Source organism: Epinephelus moara, chromosome 4 (genome assembly GCF_006386435.1).
Source record: "Epinephelus moara isolate mb chromosome 4, YSFRI_EMoa_1.0, whole genome shotgun sequence".
NCBI lineage: Eukaryota > Metazoa > Chordata > Actinopteri > Perciformes > Serranidae > Epinephelus > Epinephelus moara.
The window spans coordinates 25,740,890-25,765,431 of NC_065509.1; the positions used below are offsets into that span (position 1 = coordinate 25,740,890).

Consider the following 24,542-nt stretch of genomic DNA (forward strand, 5'->3'; position numbering starts at 1 on the left):
GAAATGTGCATCTGATGTCGATTGGATCTACTCTGCAAGCTAACGTGTAGCTAACAGCTGTAGCTAGCATTTAGCACCCGCTTTGTGGAGAGGATTAGCTTGTCGTTGTTGCTATGAACTGAAAGCAAAGCTAACGTTAGCATCGAGACCTACTGAAGTTTTATCATCTACAGTTTTGCATTGATTAACAACGAAGGTAGGCAACTCAAAACAATGACTCAAGTAAACGGAGAAAGCCTAAAATCAGAGCTGGAAGTGTTCGACATACCCTGCCAAGATGACTCCATCCTCGATAAGAGTAAGTAGCTAACACCCGCTAATGTCTGCAAATTAAGCCAAGAGCAACAACAACCACCCAAATGGTCAACAGTGTGTAACGTGACACTACTGTACTGGTACATGCTATGTATAGTGTCTGATTTTTAACGCTGAGGTTTCATGTTATTAAGTAGGCCTTTTTTGTTCTTTTGTCTTGCTCATTTGCCTAACAGCGATCTTGACAGTGACTGCAGGTGGACACATCTGCCACATTTATATAACACTGATGTTCATTAGTGTGTGTTGTTTGTGATAAATGAAATAAGTAAAATGATTATATTTATTTGATTCAAACTATTTTATGTGCATCATAAGCATCTGTAATCATCATTCATATGTTTGATTTAAATGTACTTATATCAGAGTGATAGTGCCCCCACTGCTGATATACAGTATTATTTTCAGTTGTAACTGTACGGTATGTATTGTCATCTTATTACTAAGTGACAACTCCTGCTTAACAGAGAATACCTTATAGCTCTGTACACTGTCAGCCCTTTAATGACATGTAGCAGACAACAGATTAAAGACTTGAAAAGGGATAGCCAACACATTAATGGTGCAAACTATAAATTTGCACACAGCTGACAATAACTAGCATAAACCATCATGTTCTGAGCAGACAAACCATAGACAATAACAAAAAGATGACATTTGCATTATGGAACAGAAAACAGCAAACTTAACAGCAACCACAAACTACTCAGTCCAATCACTACATCCCATTTTTAAAAGCTCTTCTTCCTTGCCTTTATATCTCCTCTGTCCCTCAGTGGTGGAGCAGTGTATTTGTAACAGGATCCAGGCGGATGAGATGGTGCTGGAGTGGGTGGCCTACAGCACCACAAAAAATGGACTAAAACTCACTATGGACACCCTGGAACAATTTGAACACGAGGTAACAAGAACCTAAACTGATGTTTTGTCACATGTCATATATGGATTGTGTTACTGATATTGCTGCTGCGAACTTGGGTCTTTGTTAGTTGAAAGTTGTCCTCACTGTTACACACGGCACCAATTTTGTAGTCACAGCGAGTTCATTGTCTTTGCAGGTGTTAAATAAGAAGAATAAATCCAAACAAAGCTTCAGAAAAGAAGAGACTCATAACAGAACCAGAGATATCCACACATTACAGGACCTGTATCCTTCACAGTGAAGTCTTAATGCTTGTCTATCTGGATTTATCTGTTGTCTTTAATGAGTGTGGGTAATGCTATTGTGTCACAGTCCTTGACATTATTTGTTCAGAATGAAAGTAGAGGAAGAGGAGGAGAATCTACTGGACGCTTACTCTACTCCTGCTAAGGTAAGCCAGCACTAGTAACTTCATATAGTGTTTATGTAGAAGTATATGCCTTTGAAGCTAAATAAACTATGTGTGACTCACTTGTGTGCTCAACCCTGAATGTGTGTGTGCGTGTGTGCGCGCACAGGGCTCTCAGAAGCGAGCACTGACCACTCCTGAACACCCTCATTCAAAAAGAACTGCAGCTCTGCTGGCCAGCCCGGGCCTGCTGCTGTCACCTGCCAGCTTCTCTCCCAGGTACTCAGCAACACAGACAAACACTCAGTTGAATCCACACAAGGTTATAGTGCTCCTGCACTTGGTGTCTGGCTAGTGTTAACAAGCAATATACAGGATTATTTAATCTCAGTTTATTTTAAAATCACAAAGTTTGTGTGAGGATGTATTGTGTTTCAAAGTGTAATTTTTTTGATTAGTTGAGTTACAAAGTTACAAATACTCAATTTAACCAAGCATATGTTGCATAGTTGTGGTAAAAAGCGAAAAAATGCTGGATGAAGTCTATACTTTTTTAAAGAAAATTTTAACATAACTTTTGGGGCATTTTCACCTTTATTTTATGACCTGCAGCAAAGGTCCCGAGGCTGGAATTAAACCTGGGATGACCCAATGTCCTGTAAACACTTTGCTACCAAGGCACTTGAACTTTTTACCAATAGACTGAATCACTTGTTAAGATGGACATTAGCTGTACTTTGACACTTTTTCCCTTCTCTCTTTGAAAGTGCAACGCCATCCCAGAAGTACAGCCAGCGAGGAGGAAAAGGGGAGGTGGTGGTTACATTCGGAGCCGTGCAGGGCACCCGCTGGGCAGGCAGGAAGGGCGCAGGCGTCCAGCTGGAGCTGCTGGAAGGGCCTGAAGACTCTCTCCAGTGCAGCTACAAGTACATGTTTCAGAGGCTGCGCGATGTTCGAAATGGTGAGAGACAAAAACGTAAAAGAGCCGTGAATTCATAAAACTACTTTGGAGGGAAGATTCCTTTAGTTTTAAATCTCCACATGGCATAACTCTGACATTCATACATTTCTCTTGAATTTTAAATGAAACTGTGCACACCCTTCACAGATAAATAGAAACAGTTTATATGACTACATATTGTTTGAAGTTGAGCAGTGTGCGTCTGTTTTCCCCAGTGTTAACAGAGAAGATAGAGGAGCTTGGCGACAGCCTGAAGTCTCACTTCAACATCGAAGAGTTCTCCCCCGTCTCTCTGCCTGCTCAGGTACAGAAGTGTGTTACTGCTGCCAAAAACCTGTAAAATCATAGAAACCTAAAGATGTGATTTGCAAATGTTCTGGTAACTTTATGGATATCTTAATCTGAGTTCAGACCAAAGATTCGCATGATCAGTTGCAACTTGCAATATATGCAATATTATACATGTTTATCTTGATTATCAATATAACTTTACCATGTGCCCCACGTTTTTATGAGCTGATTTAAACCAGATACAATTGATAGCTATTGAATATATGTGTGTAATTAAGTGTTGCCTGACTGCTCAGTTTGGTGTGTTTTACATCTCTCCACCTTTAGGACAGTATAACAGTGCTGGGTCAGGTTTGCTGCGACAGTAATGGCAAACTGAATGCACAGTCAGTTCTGCTGGAGGCAGGACCGGAGCAGGGCGGTCAGCAAGTACCTGTTGACCTATCAGAGCTTAAAGACTACTCCCTGTTTCCTGGTCAGGTAAGCCAAAGGACACTTCTCATCTTGGCAGATTAAGCTACAGATGGATTTTACACCCAACTGTGCAGCTTTCTGCCACTGTCTGCCTTGTATTCTGCCACTGTAATCTACAGTAGAGTGCATACTGATCGCAGGGTTAATGCACGCACAGAGCGGTGGTCACTCCTTTTCCTGTGCACTGAGTTGTGTGTAGCAGGATACATGACCACCAAGAGTAACAGAGCATGCCAAGGACCTGGGTAGCAGACTCACCCAGTGTCTGACCGAGAACTCTGACAACCAGTCGCCACATAAGAATAAAAAACTGTCTACCTGCAGTGTATGAAACTCTGTTGTCTTCTCTCAGGTGGTGGTGATGGAGGGGATGAACACGACCGGAAGAAAAATGATGGCGTCGAAACTCTATGAGGTCAGCTATACCTTTACAAAGCAATGTTAACTTGAGATATTGTCCACAAATTTAGCAGTTCTGATTACTTTAACTTTTAGAACTGGGGCCTGTTTGTATCTTCTGTTAAAAGTCTTCTTTTTTTAGGGAGTTCCTCTTCCTTTCTACACTTCTGAGGTGAAAATGGAAACGGATGAAGGTAAGTGATGTTTGTTGATAAAATCTGTAACATTTTCTGTAAATCTAATGATTAGATTAATAAATATACATCCTTTAAGGAAAAATCTGCCATATTTTATGTGGACAGCCAGCCAGTGTTGGTGGTAGTCTGTTGAAACGATAAATTCCTCACTGTGTGCTATGGGACAATGTCATGCCAAATTTTGAGTGCACAGGATGTTGTGGCTGACCTGGATATTCAGTCATATTTATTCAAGCTAGAATAGACAGCTGAAGAAATGCAGCAGAGACCAACTGAGGCTGCAGCTGTTGCTGCATTTGCCACACAAGAGGATATGGCTGGTGGGGACCCTCCAGAACATGCAATGCATCCTGGTACATGTAGGCATGACACAGATATTCAAGAGAACTTAGTTTTTCCTGTTAATATAACACACACAGGAATTTATTGCTTCAATCGTCTACATTTACCATCAACACTAAGTGAACATCCACATAGAAGGTGGCAAACTTGTCCTTTTCAGCTTTCAACCTCAATATCAGGAGTGACTGCAGTCTGCTAGTGTTAAAGTTAGTTTCTCTCTGTCGTGTAAACTGCATCCACACTGATCATATAATGTGATTGCAGAGCCGATAAATGTACTGGTGGCATGCGGGCCGTACACTCCCTCTGACAGCCTGAACTTTGACCCTCTGCTGGACCTAATCAGTGTCATTGTCAGAGATCGTCCTGATGTCTGCCTGCTGGTATAGTCACTTTCTTTCTTTTATTTATTTATCTGTGCTGTATCACAAACAGCAGTTATTCCACATACAGGTGGATAAACACATCTTACAAGATGCACAAAATGCTCGTATCTGTTCCTCTTCACAGTTTAGTAGCTCACACAAACACAGTTGTCACATGACTGCATGTTATGTGTAGGTTTTCTAATTCTCCCCTCTCTTCTTCAGCTGGGCCCCTTTGTGGATTCCAAACATGAACAAATTGAGGTACGTTTGACAGTGGACAGTTTGTGTGTTTATCCTAAAATACTCACTGCTCCTAGATCTAATGTTTTGCATTGTAAAACAGTTTAATTTGAATTTATGACATCAATACATGGCAATGTGAATTTCCCTTTGTTCAATACCATCATTATCTGTGTCCAGCTCCTCCATTCATGTTGGTTGATGTATGTGACTATAACAATCTCCGCCTGTTGTTTGAAATAGAAGGCCCAGGTGACCGAGACGTTTGAGGCCATTTTCTCAAGATGCATCGAGAGCATTGTGGATGGCACCAGAAGGTTTGTCTCATATTTCCCTGAACTGTTTCTGCTATTTAATCTTCAAGACTGGCATTTTTGTCATGGCACCTTGTAAGCAGAAGCCTTTACCATAATGAAGCCTAATGTTTTCTTCATCCAGTGTTGGCTGCCGCCTGGTGTTTGTGCCCTCTCAGAGAGACATCCACCATCATTTCATCTACCCACAGCCTCCCTTCACGCTGCCAAGCCTCGGCAAGGACCAGGCCCAGGTCAGACACACGAAGACCTAACTATAAAATTGTACATGTTCATTATATAAATGTTTATTGCTTGCTGATGAGCACATGCAACAGGCTTGTGAGCAATTATGGCAAACCTCATTTTAATAGGAGAATTTTAAAGTTCAGATTTAGGGAGTTGTTAGTCTTACTGTGCGTTCACACCAAACGCGATGGACGTGATGTCATCGCCCGTAACGCAAGTATCGCGTCGCTTGATCACAAATGTCACCTTTTTGATCATTGCTTCAATCGCGATGACGCAACCCTCCTCCCGCAATTTTCTTCACCTCCCGCTATTTTCTCATCAACCATGGCTGAGTTAACTACCGTAGCTGCTCTTTATCTGTTGTGGACATCTGATTTGGATCGCAGACCCAAACGCTGCCGTGTCTGGGTTCACAATATCCTCCAGAAACGCACACAGCTGGGTGAATATCATCACCTCCTGCAAGAGCTGCATCTGGAAATATTCACAACTTACCAGGAAGCTGCACCTCCTCGCTGACCTTCTTCCAGGCCATTTCTTTTCTATTACGGTCCCGGTAAAAAGGTGACGTTGTGTCATATAGCTCGCTGTACCCACACACAGCCACAATGATTCTTTCCTCCATTTTTTGAAATGTGCGTCTGACGTAACTACGTCGGTGACGTGGTTGGATATCAACGCTGATTGGATGTCGCGGCACAGCGTCACGCGATGTCGCCTGAAACGCTTCGCCCGAAGCGACATCGCATGTCATCGCGTCATTTACATTGATTTTGAATGGAAACTTGTGGCGTTCATCACATCATAGGTCAAGTAGCAGCCCCCTTTTTCTGGCGTCTAATGAACAAGATTAAAGCAGAGGAACTCAGAGAACTCGCCCAGTGATGGCAAAATCAATGTCAACTTATTCGTCTTACATTGCGTTTCTCTTCATTCTCTGCAGCGTGTCACCCTCGTCCCTGACCCCTGCACCCTGCTGATTGACGGTGTGACCTTTGGCGTGACGTCCACTGACATCTTGTTCCACATGGGCGCAGAGGAGATCAGCTAGTGAGGAAGATTTCTAATTTTCACATCTTCATCCAGCAATTGCGTTCAGTTAGAAATGACAGGAAAACATGTTGAACTGAAAACTTTTACGTAGTTTTGTGACACTGCTCACATGACCGTCCTCTCAGCCACACTTGAATTTCTATGGGAGTTAATTTAAAGTTCAGAAGCAGTGATTGCATTATTGTTATTATTATATATTTCAATGAATGGCATCACTGTACAGTGTTGAAATTGAAAATGTATTGTGTTGCAGCGGCACTGGATCAGACAGATTTTCCCGCATACTGAAACACATGCTGACCCAGAGGAGGTAGGAGTCCTGATAGAGCTCTGTTGTTATCTCTATTTTGAAGATGCCCTTCTATTAACAGACTGCCATGTTTGGGTTTTTTACCTCCAGTTACTACCCTCTGTATCCGCCTGTGGAGGAGGTGAACATGGATTATGAGAAGTTCCAGAGCTTCGGTCAGATGCCGCTGACCCCCGACGTCCTCATTGTTCCCTCTGAGCTGCGCTACTTTGTTAAGGTACAAGATCTCCTGTTTCTGTTCACACCCTCTATACATTTAGTCTTAGTAGCTGATTACAGGCTCAACAGTCATTTAATGTGTTGTTAATATGAAAAGAAGTGCAGCTTTGAGTTCAGTTAATGGATGTATAAAGAGAATAGGATACAGCATTGAAGGCGGGGACTCCTTCATTCCTATGAACGTTGCTCAGTGGTAAATAAAGCCAAAAATGTTTAACTTCTGTGTATAAAATTACCGGGATCTTCCCCATCATAGGGCCAATGGAGCAAGCGCACTAGAGACTTTCATGGTTCAAGCTTTACTTTAATTTGTCTGGAAAAAAAAAACACTTAAAATGGGCATGGTCATTTTGCATTATTTTATACATTATGTATTTTAAAACCTCTCTCCCTGTCATCAGGACGTGGTCGGCTGTGTATGCGTCAATCCTGGACGGCTGACCAAAGGCCAGGTGGGCGGGACCTACGGCAGGATGCTCATTCAGCGCAGCACTGCATCAGAGGACAGACAGAGAGTGAGCCCCTGTTTGGCTGCTCAGGTGGTGAAAATCTGAGAGGAAATTAAGACTTTGAATGCTCATCACCAGAAATGAGCCAGATGAACAGGAACAGTGTGCTGTGCTCTCCAGGCACGCTGATGTAAAATATGTTAAGATAAAAACACAAACACAACAATTCACTGTAATGTTTCAACCGTCGTGCCCTTTGGTTTATTTTTATATGACAAACATGTCTGTGGTGGAATATAAAACACAGCAGCAATAACAATCTCTTCAATAAACTGTCACACTTTGTACTTCTAGAGTGCAGTTTGTCTCAGGGTTGTATCTGTGTCTGTGGTTCTGATTAAAAGCTTTGTAGTTTAACTTGTAGTCCAAATAAATACAGTAAGATTTTTAATGTTTGGATGGAAATTATTCAACATTTAGAAAAGAATCAGCTCTACCATTGACTTAACATAAGTAGTTTTTAATACATATACATATATAATTCTGAGGTAGTGTTTTGTCCTTTCGGTTTCAGCAGTTAAGACAAACACATTTAGCCATAGAAGTTGTCAAACTCATCAGAGTCACTTTGGTGGTCAGACTTCGATTTGTCCGGCTTCACTTGAAAAGCCATCATGTTGTCACAGACGGCTGGAAAACAAATTAAACAGAGAGCAGCTTCAAGACCTTCTTTTTGTTTGTATCTATCCATCCTTTAACAGTAAAGACTGACGATACTGTACCTTTGGATTTCTCGTTGGCTTTCAGATCCTTTTCTCTGAAAATGTGTAAAAAGAAAAAAAAGTTAGATTTATATTTCATGATGTATTTTTCTGTCAGAAAAGTAAAAACAGAACTCACTCTTTCCTCTGTGATTGTTCTTGAGGTGCGAGGAGATGCTCGACATCATCCTCATCACTGCCCTCGTTTGAGTCATCGTCAGAGGAGCCTGTTTTACGCCCCTCCTCCTCGTCCTCTTCATCATCTTCACGTGCCTCCTCTTGGATGATGTGCATCTTTTTAGATCTAGAAACAACAGATTGAATAAAGGTCAGGTGCTGCTTTTGTGATTTAGATCTTTTAAGTCTTTAATTATCCTACTTGTTCTGTGGTAAGATGATACTGTCGTCAGAATCTTCTTCATCCTCTGGTTCTGCTCCATCTCTCTGCTCCTCTTTCTCCTCCCCCGCTCCTTCCTCTCCTTCATCTGATTCTCCTTCCTCCATCTTGTCCTCATCTCCTTCACTCTCATCCTCGTCCACCTCTTCATCCTGAGAAGATGCTGAACCCTTCTTTCCGTTCTCACTGTCTTCATTCTTCAACCTGTCTGACTGTTCTTCACCATCATCTTTCTCCAACGACGACGACGACTCAGCCTCATCCTCTGCTCCGGCCTCCTCGTCTTCCTCTGATGTACTCTTTCCTTCAGAAGCTTCATCATCATCCTCCACTCCTCCTCTCTCCTCTTGCTCTTCATCCGTGTGACTGTTCTCTTTTTCTTCAGCGTCACCATCATCACATCCATCCCCCAGATCTTTCTCATGCTCCTCGTCTTCTTCCTCTGTTGTATTCTTTCCCTCAGAAGCCTCATCATCATCCTCCACTCCTCTCTCCTCTTGCTTTTCATCTGTCTGACTGTTCTCTTTTTCTTCACCGTCATCATCTTTTCCATTTTCCAGATCTTCCTCATGCCCCTCTTCTTCCTCGTCCTTTTCCCCCACACTGCCTTGCTCAGAGCTGCTACTCTCCTGCTTTTCCATTTCATCTCCATGTTCAATCTTTATACTAACACTTCCTGAGTCCTCCTCCCTCTGGGATCTAGACTCCTCTCCACAGCTCTCTGATTTGTCATCAGGACTTTGATCCCCCACTTTTTTACTCTTGGATTGCTCCACTGGACTCCCCAGCTCCTCACTAGTTGGACTACTTGAGTCATCTCCCTTGCTCTTGGTCCTTTCCTTTGTCACCTTCTCAGCACTCGGTGATCCCACAGCAAGCCCCCCACTTCTCCTCGTCCTCCTGCTAGAGCTGGTTCTACTTTTCACTGATGAGCTGTCACTTTCTGAGCTTTGGGCCACTGTGACCGCAGCAATGACGACAACACTGGAAGTCCCAGATGACCTGAAATGAGGAAATTGTACAGAATACGAAAGGGTAGTTTATTAGTCGATTTATCATTGAGTAGTGGTTACCACCCTTGGGGTCAGAACCCCACCCAACAGAGTTGGAGTTGCAAGATTGTCCACAGGATAAAAAAAAATCTATTTCCTCTATTTTTCCGTTTTATTAGTATTAAATACCGCTTAGTTTTACTTTTATGTAGAAAACTATTCAAAGGAAAGTTGAGGTGTGCTGTGCTCATATTCTATGCTTTATTTTGTGTGTATTATAATTTATAACTAGTATACATATTTGGAGGAAAGGGATTTTTTTCCGGTGACCACTTGAAGCACTTGTTTTTCTTCTATTCAAGTGTTAACAAGACAGTTTACCCGAAATTCAAATATATTTTTTTCCTCTCAGCAGAAATTCTATTTATCAGTCTGGATTGTTTTGGTGTGAGTTGCAGAGTGTTGGAGATATCGACCGTAGAGATGTCGGCCTTCTCTCTAATACAGTATAATGGAACTAGATGGCACTCAGCTTGTGGTGCTCAAAGCGCCAAAAAAAAAAAAACATTTGAAAAACTCAACAGTAATGTCTCTTTCCAGAGATTATGACCCAGTTACTCAAGATAATCCACAGACCTTGTTGTGAGCAGTTTCATGTAGGAACTGTTTTCTTTCGACTGAAATAGACCTGCCAATTGTATCAGAGGGAGGCGTGCAACTACTGCTAGCTCACCTAGCACCACTGAGGCAGCTAATGTGACAGCTCAGCAGAGGAGCTTCCTTCTGCACAGTGATTGGGTAAGCAAGTGAAGTTCTGTAGAAACAAACTAGTTCCTATGTGAAACTGCTCACAACAAGGTCTGTGGATTGTCTTGAGTAACTTGTCATGATTTCTGTAAAGAGACATTGCTGTTGAGTTTTTCAAATGTGTTCATTTGACGCTTTGAGCACCACAAGACGAGTGCCATCTAGCTCCATTATATTGGAGAGAAGGCAGACATCTCTACGGCCGATATCTCCAACTCTTAGCAACTCACACCAGAACAATCTAGACTAATAAATAGAACTAAAGAATAAGATATAATTTATTAGTCGCTAAGGGGAAATTCAGTTTTTTGTTGTCATATACACACAGGCCTGAAATACACACACACAAACAGGACTGATACATGCATCAAATGGAGAGATGACAGAGTGAGGGAGCGCTGCCTTGGACAGGTGCCCCAAGCTTTTGGGGGTTCAGTGCTTTGCTCAAGGGCACCATGGCAGTGCCCAGAAGGTGAACTGGCACCTCTCCAGCTACCAGTCCACGCTACATACTTGGTCCATAGAGGAAGTTCAGTGACCCTTCAGTTTCCAAACCAAGTTCCCATGGACTGAGTTACTGTTGCCACAAAGGTAAGGTAAAGGTTCCTCTAAAGGTTTTTGATTTGGGGTGAACTGTCCCTTTAAAGTTTTGTAATTATGGTTAAATTTAGTTCTTTCAAAATTGCGTTGAGGTAGTTGTTGTGCAGCATTGTCTGATTTTTGTGTACGGTTACAAACTGGTCTTTGGTGTATTATGTTAATCTGGCGTAGCACCAAATTCTGGGTCCTATGCATAAACTGTGTCTGCGGGCCCCTCACCCTTCGTCTTTTGATCCATGTCTCTCACAAACACCTTCTGAAATCTTTTTTACAAAGTCTGTTTGCTGTCTTTCCCTCTTTTCCCGATTTTACTTCCTTTGGGTAAGATATGAGCAGCATGAGCAGTCACTCACTCGGCTATAGCTGAGTTAAAGGATGAACTCTAGTGCAGGGTGGACTGAACCATTTTACACCTTTAACAGGTGAGAGGGGCCTCAGAGAGCTTTCACTATTTTTTTTATACACAGTTCAGGCTTGAAGCTTATTTATTCAGCCAATTTTAATAATTTTTTGGCACTAATTACTTAGAAATAACAAAAAAACTGCAAATGAAACCAAACTTTTAATTCCAGGGTTTTGGATCAAAAGGTCCCACTTTCCCCCACCATGTCGTCCCAGATTATGATTAAATCAAACTGCTAACAACTCAAATCTTCAACTTGTGACAATCCAGAAGAGTTAGGAGCCACCAACACAGCTTTACATCTTACAAAGACAGAAGGTATGTAGGTAAGTAAATTGGGTGGAGCGGACAAGCAGGTTGGGTGAGGACCTTATTGAATAGTGAAAGGCTGGTGCGGTTTGTAAAGATTAGGCAAATTGTAACAAATACCAGATGGATCTGTTGAATATCACTTACTCCTTAGAGCTGCACCTTTCTAAGTCTGAGGAGGAGCACTGTGAGCTTCCTCTCTTCTCCCCTTTCTTCCTCTTCTCTCTGCTCGCCTGACTGGACTCCCTGCTGCTCTCACTGCTCTCTGCATGGCCACCTGACAGACGAACTAGGCACCATACATACATACATACAACAAAAATTATAACCCATATCAGAGGTGAAGACATATCTACTGAGGAAAAATAAACTTAACACACACTGAAGTTCAACTTGTATTTTCTTCCCCACCTGGTTTGATGTCCAGCTCCTGGGACAGATGACTGATCCTGCTGCTGCCACTTCTCTCCCTCTTTGAGCTCGGTGCCCTGCTTGTGCCTGCCTCCTCTCCCACCACCTGCGCCACCCTCATCTCAGGAGGGGGCTCCTCCGTGTAGAGCTGACCCCACAGAGCCTCGGAGCCTGAAGGAATCCCAACTGCACCAGCTGCACCACCACCAGCAGCAGCTGCACCAACAGTCCAGGACCAAGGGTAGTCGGGCTGTTGGGAAGCCCAGCCTGGTGGATCCTGCCTGGGTCTGGGGTGATGATGAGTGGGTGTGGAGGTGAGAGGGTAGGGCTGGAATGGGTGAGGTGGTGGGAGAAAAGATGGGACATGAAAGGAGCTCTGAGGTTGATAGGGCGCTCTGATGGGAAACCTAGGTGTCTGGGATTGAGGGTGAATCTGCCAGTGAGGCTGCATGTAGGGGAGGTGAGGAGTGCTGTAGTCTGAGTGGCTGTTTTGGCTGTAGTGCTGCAGAGGCGCAGACATTTTTTGTGGCATTGTGGAAGCACCTGCAACCAAAGATGCGTATTAGATAGTCTGGAACGTCTAGAACTCACCATTACAACTGAAGGAGGAGGACAAACCTTGTGAAGGTAAAGGTCGATCTGCAGAGGACTCGGTCACTCGTTCCTCTGTGCTCTTTAGACATGACTGCAGATAATCCTCCATCCTCTGTCAAAGAAACATTTGCACATCATCTAATTTGCAACTGTTGTTAGGGTTGAATTTATATAAATATATTTTCAGTGTCAATTTTTAAACGTTGATAGCTCTACTACAAGGACATAACCTGCTCTATGTGTTGGCCACAAACCGCTCTTACCTTCTTCTGAGCAGCCTGTGTTTTCTCCTTGAGTTGCTGCTTCCAGCGGGGGGAGCTCTCCTCCAGGTACCTCTCATATTCCATCTGCAGGGGGCCAAAGGTCAAGGAGAAGTTTCAGCACCAGAGCTTCACAGAGGCAGAGGTAAAATACAGAAGTGAGTGTTAGTTGTGTTTATGTCTGTGCACCCGAATAGTTTTCATGGCCGCAGTGAGGGTTATCATCTCTCTCAGAGTGTCCTGTGCCTCCTCAAACTGCTGCAGCAGCTGCCTGTTGTGTTGTTTGGCTGTCAGCTCTCGCTCCTTTAGCTCCTGCCAGCGCTGCTGCAGATGCATCGCCCTGCTGCAGGAAACAGAGTCAGATTTGAAATATATACACCAACATACACAGTGAGGGACAGTGTCTTTTGTCTGTGCACTTACAGCTGTTGATGACTGCGAGGAGTTGAAAGGTCAGCTTGCAACATCACTGGCCTGTTGATGCTGTGACAGGAAGAGACATTAGAGTGCATTATTATACGGCATCATAGTAACCTGTGTATCGCACTCCTGCTTGCTGATCTACATCTGCTGGAAGGTGGACAGAGAGGCCAGGATGGAGCCTCCGATCCCGACAGAGTATTTACACTCTTGGGGCAACAGTTTTTACCTTTATGGCAGATGGGGCCAGGGGTGTGATCTTCTGCATCCTGTCAGCGATGCTGGGGTACATGGATCTACATAGACTACTGTAAACTAGACTATATAAAAATCTATAAATGTTATAGGACTACACTATGGGCTCCCTCTGTATTACCTTACTGTACAAATATCTGTAGCAATTCAACAGTATTGTGGTCATTTTTGTTTGGAACGATATTAACTAAATGCATTTTGAAGAAAGAAAAAAAAAAAAAAGCCAAACCCCCATGACTTCCTCTCCCTGACCTCACAGCAGCACTCAAGGGTCTTACCTCTTTTTTATCCGGTGATCTCTTTGTCTTGTCAAAGTGTTCCTCTCTGTGCCGGTCAGATGTCCAAGAGACAGCATATTCTCCATCGGGGCAGCCATGACTGCAGGCGTTCACTGACTGCAGAGATTATCAGGGATTAAGGTCTGAGCTTTGGGGGAGGGACAAAAGACATGCTGCGAGGTCACACATGGGCTCAGTGATGGGGTTAATAACTAGTGAGAGTTGTTTTATACCACATGGGTAACCAAATGAAACATCCACTTACATATGGGTCTGAGTGCCTTTAATATGCTACTTTTATGCAATATATTGAAAACGAAGTTCTATTCAATTTCTGATATTCAGAGATGTGTAGCAGCAAACTGTCACCTCAGGATAAAACACACAAAACACAGATATGCACTTTACACACACATCTGAGCGCTCTATTAAGGCCTCTATGCTATTAAGCGTGAACACATTTTTATAATGAAACATGTATCCTGTTTTAATCATATGCATCCATCTTAGCAAGCTACTCTTCAACTACACATACTTGATGAATCATATACTCGTGTAAGTGTTGGTAATAATTAGGTGTGGGCAGTGTTGTGGGAGATGGAGAATTCAAGGGGCTATGAAGGACCTGAAGTGGACACCTCTGCCAGTTAGAAAATTGTATTCACCTTCACATGAGAAATTAGTTTAGACAGACAACTCACATATTAAAAAAATTATTTAATTATTCTTGCCACCAAAACCGGGGACAGAAACATGCCAGAAATTATATGTTTTCAGGGGATATGTTTGAACCATTTCTTTGGTGCTCCTGGACACATCTTCAGTGATGTAACCTGGGGTCATTGGGTTTTTCAGGTCTTTCAACAATCAGACACCCTCTCCCATACAACCCAGCCGGGTTTGATCAAGCCCCGACTTGTGTCCAGGTAGCTCTACCCCACTCATGGCTCTCCTCTCCTGATCCACAGCCACCTCGATGCCACCTCTGCTGCCTCGGTGGCCAACTTGATGGCTCCTACTGGCTCCTGTGATGCCCAGCATCTTGTAGACCCTAGAGGGACTGGCCTATGAACCCTCTGCATCCCACCTCGATGGGCTCACACCTTGCTCGCCACCCATTGCTTCGGCATTCCTCCACCAGCTCGGTGTACTTGGCCCTCTTCCTCTCACTAGCCTCCTCAATGCAGTCCTCCCAAGGCACAATGAGTTCCAAGAGGATGACCTGCTCGGAGGCTTCAGAGATCAGCACTATGTCTGGCCTTAGCGATGTTATGGTGACAGTTTCTGGGAACTTCAGCTGCCTCCCCAGATCAACTTTCAGCTCCCAGTCTTGTGCCATTGCTAACAGGCCAGAGGAGGTGGTCCGGGCAGCTGCTGTAGGCTTCTTCCCAACTCTGGCGGAAGTGATGGTGTTTTTCACTGGGCGGAGACACTTGCAGTGGCTGATACCACTGCAGATGGTATCCGCTATGGCCTTCAGGACTTGGTCATGGCGCCAGCGGTAGCGCCCTTCACCCAGGGCTTTCGAACAGCAGCTGAGGATGTGCTCTAGAATGAATTTTTAAAAAAAATTAAAAAAAGACTTAATTGTAATTTTTAATTATTGTTGGCACCAATACAGGGAACAGGAGCATGCCAATCATTACATGTTTTCAGGGAATAAGTTTGCACCAACCTTTTTAAGCACAAATATGTAATAAATAAATAAAATAACTTGATACTTATATTTAATAATTGTTGGCACCAATACAGGGAACAGAAACATGACAGAAATTAGAAGTTTTCGGGAGGTATGTTTGGACCAACCTTTTTTCAGCACAAATATGTATTAAAATAAAATAAAATAGAAACAAGACAGATGGAAACAAGCCATACAATAAAATAAAAAGACTTAATACTAATATTTAATTATTCTTGGGACCAATACAGGGAACAGGAACAAGCCAGAAATGATGTTTTCAGGGGATGCGTTTGCAACAACTTTTTTAGGCACAAAATGTTAAGGCGAATAAAATAAAAAGACTTAATACTAATATTTAATTATTTTGGGACCAATATAGGAACAGGCCAAAAATGAGAAGTGTTTATGAGGTGTGTTTGGACCAACCTTTTTCAGCAAAATATGTAAAGATAAAATGAAATAAAATATAAGACTTAATACTAATATTTAATTATTCTTGGCACCAATACAGGGAACGGGAACATGTCAGAAATTACATTTTTTCAGGGGACATGTCTGCACCAACCTTTTGTAGGCACAAATTTGTACAAATAAAAAGACTGAATACAAATATTTTATCATTTTTTTGGACCAATACAGGGGACAGAAAGAGACAACCTTTTTTCGGCTCAAATATGAAAAAGAAGACTCAGTAATAATATGTAACACAAACCCACAATAAAATCTAAGTTTATTTTTGATTTATATTTTTAAAGTGGCTCACACTCGTATTATAAGTTACAAGCGGAACCAGTGTGTTGTTGCACTCCGGCTGTATTTTCATGTAACACCTGGTAGCAGAAACCTGATTCCGTCCAGTAGCAGACATCGTGGTAAGGAGAGGGTTAAGGGAGAGTGAAGGCGTCTTATTTCAGCTCTGACATGACATTAATTTATCCGGAAGTTATATAAAGTGTAGTAGATATGATGCGGTTTATTTAAGCTCGGGCAAAGAGCTAACAGAGTTATATTTAGCTAACTAAGCTAACCAGCGGTTCCCACAGTGCGTCTGTTAAATCGGTCCTCGCCCTCTCAGCTGTCACATCACGGAGACGAAGTGGACGGACAGGAAACATGACGAGTTTTGCGAGCAAAGTGTTTTTTAAAGTCGACAGGGTGTGTCGCCACCTCCCCGTGGTCCTCAACACCTTCCTGGTCTTCTCCATCACCGGCGAGGTGAGCTACCTGGTGCTGGTCGAGGCTCCGCTGGAGGCGGACCAGAAGAAGACGGTGTGGTCCAGCTGGTGGAAGGCGGTCCACCTGCTGGCCCAGTACTTCATGCTGGGGAACATCTGCTGGAACTCCCTGCTGTTCCTCAGGACCAACCCCAGCATCAAGGGGGTGTTCCTGGGGGGAGAGGGCATGGGTCAGGGCTGGAGGTGAGGCAGGAGGCGTTATTGTAGATTAGGAAATATCATTTATATTATAGTGTGGGTTTGGTTTGGTGTGTGAATATACAGTACACTATATGACCACATGTGTGTGAACATCCTTGTTCTTCTGGTCTGTTTTATATAGTTTGTGCCAGGCCACTTATTTCCAGTTAACTTAACATTTGATACTACAACATAAGATGATATTTTAGACAAAAGTGGTCTTAAGAGCTGCAACGACTAATCAATGAATCAAATATTGGATCAATCAAAATTAATCAAACACTATTTTGATAATCAGTTAGTCATTTTAGTAATTTTCAAGCAAAAATGTGACATTTCCAGGTTTTCAAATGTGAGGATTTGCTGCTTTCCTTGGCCCTTCATCATAGTGAAATTAATATAATGGGTTTGTAAATGTTGGTTGGTCAGAACAAGACATTTGATGGAGTCACTTTAGGCTCTTGGGTATTGTAACAGGCTTTTCTCACAGTTTTTGCTAATGTATTGTAGATCAGTGGTCCTCAAATGGTGTTCCGTGGGTATATGTGATAACCACACATTATTATTGCTATATTCAACTGTTAAAAAAAGTTATGATGAATTTTTAATTGACTGTATCAGTATGCTGTGCGCATCCATTTCCTAACAAAGAGGCAAACTAAAAAATGTAATTTAATTTAATTTGATTAAAAAAAAAAAAAAACCTTCACAGGAACCTATTTGTCACTGTTTGCATGTGGGAATTAAAAGTGTGTGACACATCTAAAGCCCTGATTGGCAGCCAGCGTGAGGGATGATGACATTTAAAAGGAGAAAGCTTTGAGTGAGACAATGGATCGCTTTATTGTACAGGGCAAATTACAACAAAGCAGCAGCGAAGACGACCTGACGCTGAAAGAAAAGAGCACAAAGAACTCACAGTAGACAGTATCATGAAAGCTACCTGTATTATTTTATCTTATTTTTATTGTCTTATGTTGTGATAAGAGTGATAACACGCTATAGAAGCTTTTGTGCAGAGGTGTAAATACATTTGTGCCTTGAGATTTTGACTAGCCCAAAAAGTTTGAAAACCACTGTTGTAGAGTATAATCAACAGATTAATTGTGAACGATCATAATCCTTAGTTACAGACCCTTTTTTTCTATGTTTAATAGAAGAGAAAAGAGATTGTGTAACCCCAACAGTTGGACAGTCACCAGTTATAAACACAGCAAAGACACTTGGTCCTCTGCTTTTTCAGATCAGATTTACTTGTTCCCAGAATAGACTTTGTTGGATCCATTGGTGTGTGCCCCAATTGATGGTCACAGTCTTCATGTTTCAGTGAGATTAAAGAAACAGGCCAGTTTCATCCATAAAATGTTTGGGAGCATCTCTGGCTATAGATAACAGTATTTCCCCTCTTATCTTTCCACACAGGTTCTGCTATACATGCGAGACACACACTCCTCCTCGCTGCTCCCATTGCTACGACTGCAAAGTGTGTGTGCTGCGGCGGGATCACCACTGCGTCTTTTTTGGCCAGTGCGTGGGCTTCCGTAACTACCGCTACTTCCTGAGCTGCTTGTTATTTATGTGGTCGGGGCTGCTGTACGCCACTCTGATGAACGCAGAGGTCTTCATCGTCATACTGAAGGAGGGTGTGACCATGCACAGCGTCCTGCTGCTGCTCATACCCTGGATCATGCTGGTTTCAGGTAGGATCTGGTTTGTGCCTTAGTTGTGGTTACTAAATCTGTACCAGCGTTACTCATACTGTGATAGGCAGAATGCAATCTATATATTTTCCCACACTGACTTTGCTTTTAAAGCAGAGTGTGCTCCTACATAGAAACAAGGTATGTTGGAGGAAAGAAAAGTGATTATAAACTTATCAAATGCAGAAAGTCTTTTTCTGGTTTCCTGGTCAAAAAGGGCCACAACTAATGATTATTGTTATTAACACTTAATCTGATGATTCTTTTCTTGATTAATCAATTAGTTGTTTTGCCTATTAAGATCATGAGCTCTGGGTAGTGACGGAAAGAATGAGATTGCGGACACAAGCAGCTGAAATGACTTTGGAAAGCATTCCTGGTGGAAGAAGTCATTTTTGGCTCTGGGAAACTGTGATGGGCATTTTCCATATTTTATAGACATCCATCCATTTTCACCTGCTTATCAGAGGCCCAGACGTCCCTCTCCCCAGCAACGCTTTCCAGCTCCTCCTGGGGGACCCCAAGGTGTTCCTGGGCCAGATGAGATATGTAATCCCTCCAGCGTGTTCTGGGTCTGCCCCAGGGCCTCCTACCAGTGGGACGTGCCTGGAACACCTGTAACCGGAGGCGCCCAGGAGGATCCTGATCAGACGCCCGAACCACCTCAACTGACCCCTTTCGACATGAAGGAGCAGCGGCTCTACTCCGAGCTCCCTCCGGATGTGCGAGCTCCTTGCTCCGCCCAGCCACTCGACGGAGGAAACTCATTTTGGCAGCTTATATTTGCGACCTCATTCTTTCGGTCACTACCCAGAGCTCATGACCATAGGTGAGGGTTGGGACATAGATGGACCAGTAAATCTAAAGCTTTGCCTTCCGACGCATGTCTTGCATCACTGCAGAGGCTGCACCAAACCGCCTGTCCATCTCATGCTCTATTCTACCCTCATTTATGAACAAGACCCCGAGAACTCGAGGCAGTAACTCTCTCCCAACCTGGAGAAGTAGTCATCATAAATTAATGAATAATAATTGTAAAGCCTTATTTCACAGATCACAACTTTGCCTCTGCACAGCTGCTCAGCATACAACTCTATCCTTAGACCCTCAATTCAGAGGAAAATAATCTCTACAATTTAAGTAAGAGCAATGGACAGACATGCAATAGATGTCGTGTGCTGCCTGCTTCATTAGTTTCTTGTCTGCTCTATTTTTATCTGCTAGAACTCACTAGAGAGAAAGCTCCGGTTAGAACGTCCCATTAATCACCCACAGTGGTCTCCAGGAAAAGATGCATTAATAAATACATGTGGACGACATGTTAAGAACCAAAGTGTGGAAGATGGTGGAGGCAAACTTTATATTTTATGTCTTTGATTTTACTTACTCTCCCCACAGCTCTCTTTAAATTTTATAGCAGTGTGATGATGTATTTATGCTCTAATTTGTGTTGAGCTGAATCCCAGAAATGTAACCAAATCTATTACGCATACAAATGTAACCTGCTGTCCCTTCTCTCTCCAGGCCAGGTCTCAGCACGTGCCTTTGCCTTCGCCTTCATCGCCGACACATGCGTGGTGGGCTTCCTGCTGGTCTCCGCCTTCTTCTTCTTCCATCTCTTCCTGATGTTTCGGGGACAGACCACCAGGGAGTGGTACTCGACCCGCCGACCCTACAGCCTGGGGCTCCTGGGTAACCTGCGTCACTCTCTGGGCATTCGCTGGTACATCTGCTGGCTCTGCCCGCTCATCTCATCACCTCTGCCCGGAGACGGGATAACGTTCCAGGTCACAGGGTCGCTGGAGCCTACCCGGTAACAGCTAAGAGTCTGAATGTTAACAGACTGTGTGTCTTTGCTTTAGTGGTGATGGTTAATGTAATCAGGAGCAGCAGAAACAGGGAAGATCGCCTCAGTTCACGAAGAGGTAGCTTGTGATGGGAAGAAGTGTGTGGTTGTTTAAGGTGTCGCTGGGTATAAATGTTTACCAGTATCTTCTCTGTAGCCTTCACCTGTGCTGAGACAAAGAAATTATGAGTCTACTCTGAGAGACCTCGACCTTGAAGTAACGCTTATTGAGGCTGGCCTCAGGATATTAACACGGAAATTAGCAGAGTTCTTCTGGAATACTGAGCACTGAAAATCTATGTAAAACAGCACTGAAATGAGAATGTATTTTATTGATCCTGACAGAAATTATAATTTGAAGTCTTCATAAACAAGCAGTCGCAGCTACTGATCCAGACTCCTGGGTAGTCGCCCTCTAGGGTATACTACTTAAATGGGAATTTCTAGAAGTGTTTATTTTGCCTAAATCTGAACGTTGTACAAATTTGGCTGGCACTGTTCCGGAATAGTCCATAGGATTATAAATCTGCTGTTGTGCACTGGCTGCTAGCATCATGACGTGCTTTTGCTCTCCACCTGTCTGCATCCACTCCTGAGCTCTAGCTGAGTTAACTACTGCTGCACTTGTTGCACCAAATGAGACACTGAGTACGTTTACATGGACATAAATATGCCGTTTATGAGGCTTATCCCAGTTATGATCATAGTCAGGGTATGGTGCTTACAAGAGCACAGAGAAATTGGGTCATTCATATTCCCCATATACGTAAAGAATCATAATAACCCGGACGCTGATTATTGCAGTATATTTGCACGGGCACTGGGTCGTTTACAAAAACAAACTGGCAATGGAAGATGAGAGCAACTGGAAATGTTTGATACTACACTGTAAATTTACCACTTCACTGCTTATAAACTACGGGTGGGACCCACAATACGATATTATCACGATACTTAGGTCACGATACGATATTATTGCGATATGCTGAGTATTGCGATACAATATATTGTGATTTAAGTCCAGATGTTTGATTTAAACACCAACGGCGCACTTCTGATTTATTTCTCCGGTGCTTCCATCTTCGTTTTTTCCTGTCAAATGCCGCTGATTGAGACCAATGCTGACCTCAAAAAAAAAAAAAACCCACCAGCAACATCTTGTAGCCCGAAAAAGCAATTGATTTTATTATTCTAGCACCAAAATTTGTTTAAAAAAATATATATATATGTATAGGCGGGCGGCATGGTGGTGCATTGATTAGCATTGTTGCCTCACAGTAAGAGGGTTCCTGGTTCGAACCCAGGGTGGGGGAGCCCTTCCGTGAGAGAGAGAGTTTGCATGTTCACCCTGTGTCAGCGTGGGTTTTCTCCGGGTACTCCGGCTTCCTCCCACAGTCCAAAGACATGCAGGTTAATTGGTGACTCTAAATTGCCCGTAGGTGTGAATGTGAGTGTGAATGGTTGCCTGTCTCTATGTGTCAGCCCTGTGATAGTCTGGTGACCTGTCCAGGGTGTAGCCCGCCTCTCACCCAGTGTCAGCTGGGATAGGCTCCAGCACCCGTAAGACCTCTAACACGATAAGCAGTCATGGAAAAATGAAATGAATGATAATAATGTATATAATAAAAGATCAACACTTAAGTTTCCGTGTATTGATAGAATATTGCCATGCAAAATATATGCTGCATGGATTTCTTTCCCCCACCCCTACCAACTGCACTGACCTTCACTTTTTCTCTGTCTCAACCACACACTAACTTAAAGTAGCTAGTCACCTAATGTTACTCCTTAAAGCAGCTTAACACTTGAATGAAAATATTATCAAAATTGCAATATGACCAAGTGCAATATCCAAATCCTAGGAGCTGCAATTTTTCTCTGTCACTACCATTAAAAGCAACATGTTGGTACAAAGATGCCTCGGACTACAAATCATACTCCAGACATCAGGGAACATTTCATTCAAAATGACCATTTCAACTAATGTCGTGACTTATATCACAATCGCAATATGTGTCAAAATAAGTGTAATATGATTTGTTTGTATATATTGTGCAGCCCTAGTTATTACCACTTCGTATAGGACAGGGGTTCAGTGGATGCCACCATTGTCTGTATTTCTGTTATGCCACTTGGTTGAAGTGACACCTGTGCAGGAAGTTGGCGCCTCTTCATAACTGGGATAAGGTGTATACATGCAACAGCATCCTGATTTCTTTTGGAGAACTCCACGTAGCATAATCGGGTGTCTGAAAACAGGATGTGGTGTGTACATGCTCAAACACATAAAAGGTATACACCAAAAACACGACCATAAACAAGTTATTCATGTCCATGTAAACACACTCAATGAGAATGCGAAGGGTTCAGCGTGTGTGTATGAAGACAACTGATAGAGACTGTACATGTGATATCCAGTGTTCCATTTGCAGCCTAATGTGAAGTCATTTAGTGACTACAGTGTTTTAAATCTACCTATGGACGTCATGTGAACAGTCTCTGCCCATGTTTCACATCACGTTGTCCACGTTTCAGTCAGTCAGGGAACACAGACCGACAGTGTAACAGCATGAGGTGTACTGACTCACGCAGCAGCTGTGTCCCCACTCCCTACTACACTCTAACCGTACACAGTGTACACTGTAAATAACCTTCAAAGCATCCTGTTTTTGCAGCGAGTACACAGGAAGTCACCACACATTGCTGTTTTATACAATATGTTTGATACAATACACTGACAGTGTTTTTCCAACAAAAAAAAAAATAAATATATATATCTATTTCTTTGTTTCCCGAGGTGCTGCTGTAGCTGTTTCACTTGACTGTTTAGAGTATGTCGAACACACACATGCTCAAATCCTGCTTTGGTTTAGTCTGTAGTACAGATTGAGGACACAGCCAACATGTCTCACATGCCAACTGGACATCTATTACCTCAGTACAATCGTTTTGTTTCTCCTCTCTTTTGCACTTTTGCTTTTGTATTTTTTTTTTATCCTCCGAGCCTTAAAACACAGTGCAACATTACAAGCAGTTGTTTCGACAGGTGCTCTTATTTGACCGACACTAAATTTACATTACAGCCAAAAATATTGTTTGTAAATATTGTTAATTGTTTGCTGAATATATACAGTATGTCTGCCTCTTTCTTTTTTGTGCTGTTTCATATGAGTCGCACCATTTGATGTTCAGTTTTGCCATTTGACAGTGTTTGAATAAATTGTTTCAAGGGAAGTTCATGTCCGTTGAACATTTTTTCAATTTGATTGTTTTGTCTTTTGTACTTGTAGTTGTTTAAGTTCATAGATCAATTATAATAATCAGCTGTAAAAAAAAAAAAGAAGGTTTAATTCTTCTTTAAATGTGATTTTGACTTGTCTAAACTTCCTGTAAAGCTCTCTGACTTCCACAAACAAACAAGCATAACATTTACTTTTTACCATGCAATTCTTTATTATGGAACAACAGGGTTATTACCATTAATAGAAATCGATTTTAAAGCTGATTGGTATGACATGGGTTTAATATTTATGTATGATTTATTGAGTTCAGCTGGAAACTTGTCACCCCTTGAAGATTTTTCCATAAAATTTAACATTTCCGTTTCAACAAAAAGATACAACCAAATCTACAAAACGGTTCCCATTCTGTTACTCTGTATGATAAAAAGCACCATGCAGTTTTCTCTGATTGCATCTTGCCTGCCCTGTTTAGAAGTTGGTGATGTTGACTGAACAATAAAAAGTAGGACAACAGTGATTATGATGATTAGGATAAGAAAGAGGTCCATTTAAGCAAAAAGTCCTTTTCAATTCACTTATCATGCGCTGTTGCTCCTAAAGCCAATGAAACTCACTTTGAAATTGTGTACAATATACCCTGTTAATGATTTTCTTAAAGATTTAAATTTGAAGCAGACCCTTGCACATTTTGTTCCCCAGAAGATAAACCAAAGACAGTCTTTTTAAAAAATGTCCAT

At 42.5% G+C, this 24,542-nt stretch overlaps 3 protein-coding genes across 5 annotated transcripts; 2 read left to right on the top strand and 1 right to left on the bottom strand.

Annotated features, from left to right (window-relative positions):
- The first annotated feature begins 9 nt into the window (after nt 1-9).
- On the top strand, nt 10-7,870 carry pola2 (polymerase (DNA directed), alpha 2). 2 transcript variants are annotated; one of them, XM_050041935.1, is made up of 18 exons: nt 10-298; nt 1,092-1,216; nt 1,374-1,462; nt 1,571-1,628; nt 1,756-1,865; nt 2,354-2,547; nt 2,763-2,851; nt 3,166-3,318; nt 3,665-3,727; nt 3,854-3,905; nt 4,515-4,633; nt 4,841-4,879; nt 5,105-5,175; nt 5,297-5,405; nt 6,347-6,453; nt 6,710-6,766; nt 6,857-6,983; nt 7,387-7,870. In XM_050041935.1, exons 1-18 carry the CDS (start codon nt 214-216, stop codon nt 7,537-7,539), a joined length of 1,800 nt encoding a protein of 599 aa, XP_049897892.1. In that variant the 5' UTR covers nt 10-213; the 3' UTR covers nt 7,540-7,870. The 2 variants fall into 2 exon arrangements, with proteins under 2 accessions (XP_049897892.1, XP_049897891.1); XM_050041934.1 differs by having other exon boundaries at nt 12-298; nt 5,102-5,175; nt 7,387-7,868.
- On the bottom strand, nt 7,668-14,030 carry LOC126388696 (glutamic acid-rich protein-like). Of its 2 annotated transcripts, none has more exons than XM_050041933.1 (11): nt 13,922-14,030; nt 13,392-13,442; nt 13,158-13,311; nt 12,972-13,055; nt 12,733-12,820; nt 12,115-12,657; nt 11,851-11,992; nt 8,575-9,594; nt 8,335-8,499; nt 8,217-8,251; nt 7,668-8,124 (listed from the first exon to the last, which is right to left on the bottom strand). In XM_050041933.1, exons 1-11 carry the CDS (start codon nt 14,017-14,019, stop codon nt 8,027-8,029), a joined length of 2,478 nt encoding a protein of 825 aa, XP_049897890.1. In that variant the 5' UTR covers nt 14,020-14,030; the 3' UTR covers nt 7,668-8,026. The 2 variants fall into 2 exon arrangements, with proteins under 2 accessions (XP_049897890.1, XP_049897889.1); XM_050041932.1 differs by having other exon boundaries at nt 13,392-13,451.
- A 2,379-nt stretch (nt 14,031-16,409) lies between these two features.
- On the top strand, nt 16,410-23,824 carry zdhhc24 (zinc finger DHHC-type containing 24). The gene is made up of 3 exons (XM_050043037.1): nt 16,410-17,020; nt 18,440-18,717; nt 20,242-23,824. The coding sequence occupies exons 1-3, from the start codon at nt 16,716-16,718 to the stop codon at nt 20,532-20,534; spliced, it is 876 nt and encodes a 291-aa protein (XP_049898994.1). The 5' UTR covers nt 16,410-16,715; the 3' UTR covers nt 20,535-23,824.
- The last annotated feature ends 718 nt before the right edge of the window (nt 23,825-24,542 follow it).

Coding starts and splice junctions, on each gene's coding strand:
- pola2 (XM_050041934.1), top strand. CDS start 214: ATGACTCAAGTAAACGGAGAAAGCCTAAAATCAGAGCTGGAAGTGTTC. Junction 1,866..2,353: donor CCTGCCAGCTTCTCTCCCAG/GTACTCAGCAAC, acceptor TCTCTTTGAAAG/TGCAACGCCATCCCAGAAGT. Junction 5,406..6,346: donor TCGGCAAGGACCAGGCCCAG/GTCAGACACACG, acceptor CATTCTCTGCAG/CGTGTCACCCTCGTCCCTGA.
- LOC126388696 (XM_050041932.1), bottom strand. CDS start 14,019: ATGGCTGCCCCGATGGAGAATATGCTGTCTCTTGGACATCTGACCGGC. Junction 13,312..13,391: donor CCTCGCAGTCATCAACAGCT/GTAAGTGCACAG, acceptor TGTTTCCTGCAG/CAGGGCGATGCATCTGCAGC. Junction 8,500..8,574: donor ATCATCTTACCACAGAACAA/GTAGGATAATTA, acceptor TGTTGTTTCTAG/ATCTAAAAAGATGCACATCA.
- zdhhc24 (XM_050043037.1), top strand. CDS start 16,716: ATGACGAGTTTTGCGAGCAAAGTGTTTTTTAAAGTCGACAGGGTGTGT. Junction 17,021..18,439: donor GGCATGGGTCAGGGCTGGAG/GTGAGGCAGGAG, acceptor CTTTCCACACAG/GTTCTGCTATACATGCGAGA. Junction 18,718..20,241: donor CTGGATCATGCTGGTTTCAG/GTAGGATCTGGT, acceptor TTCTCTCTCCAG/GCCAGGTCTCAGCACGTGCC.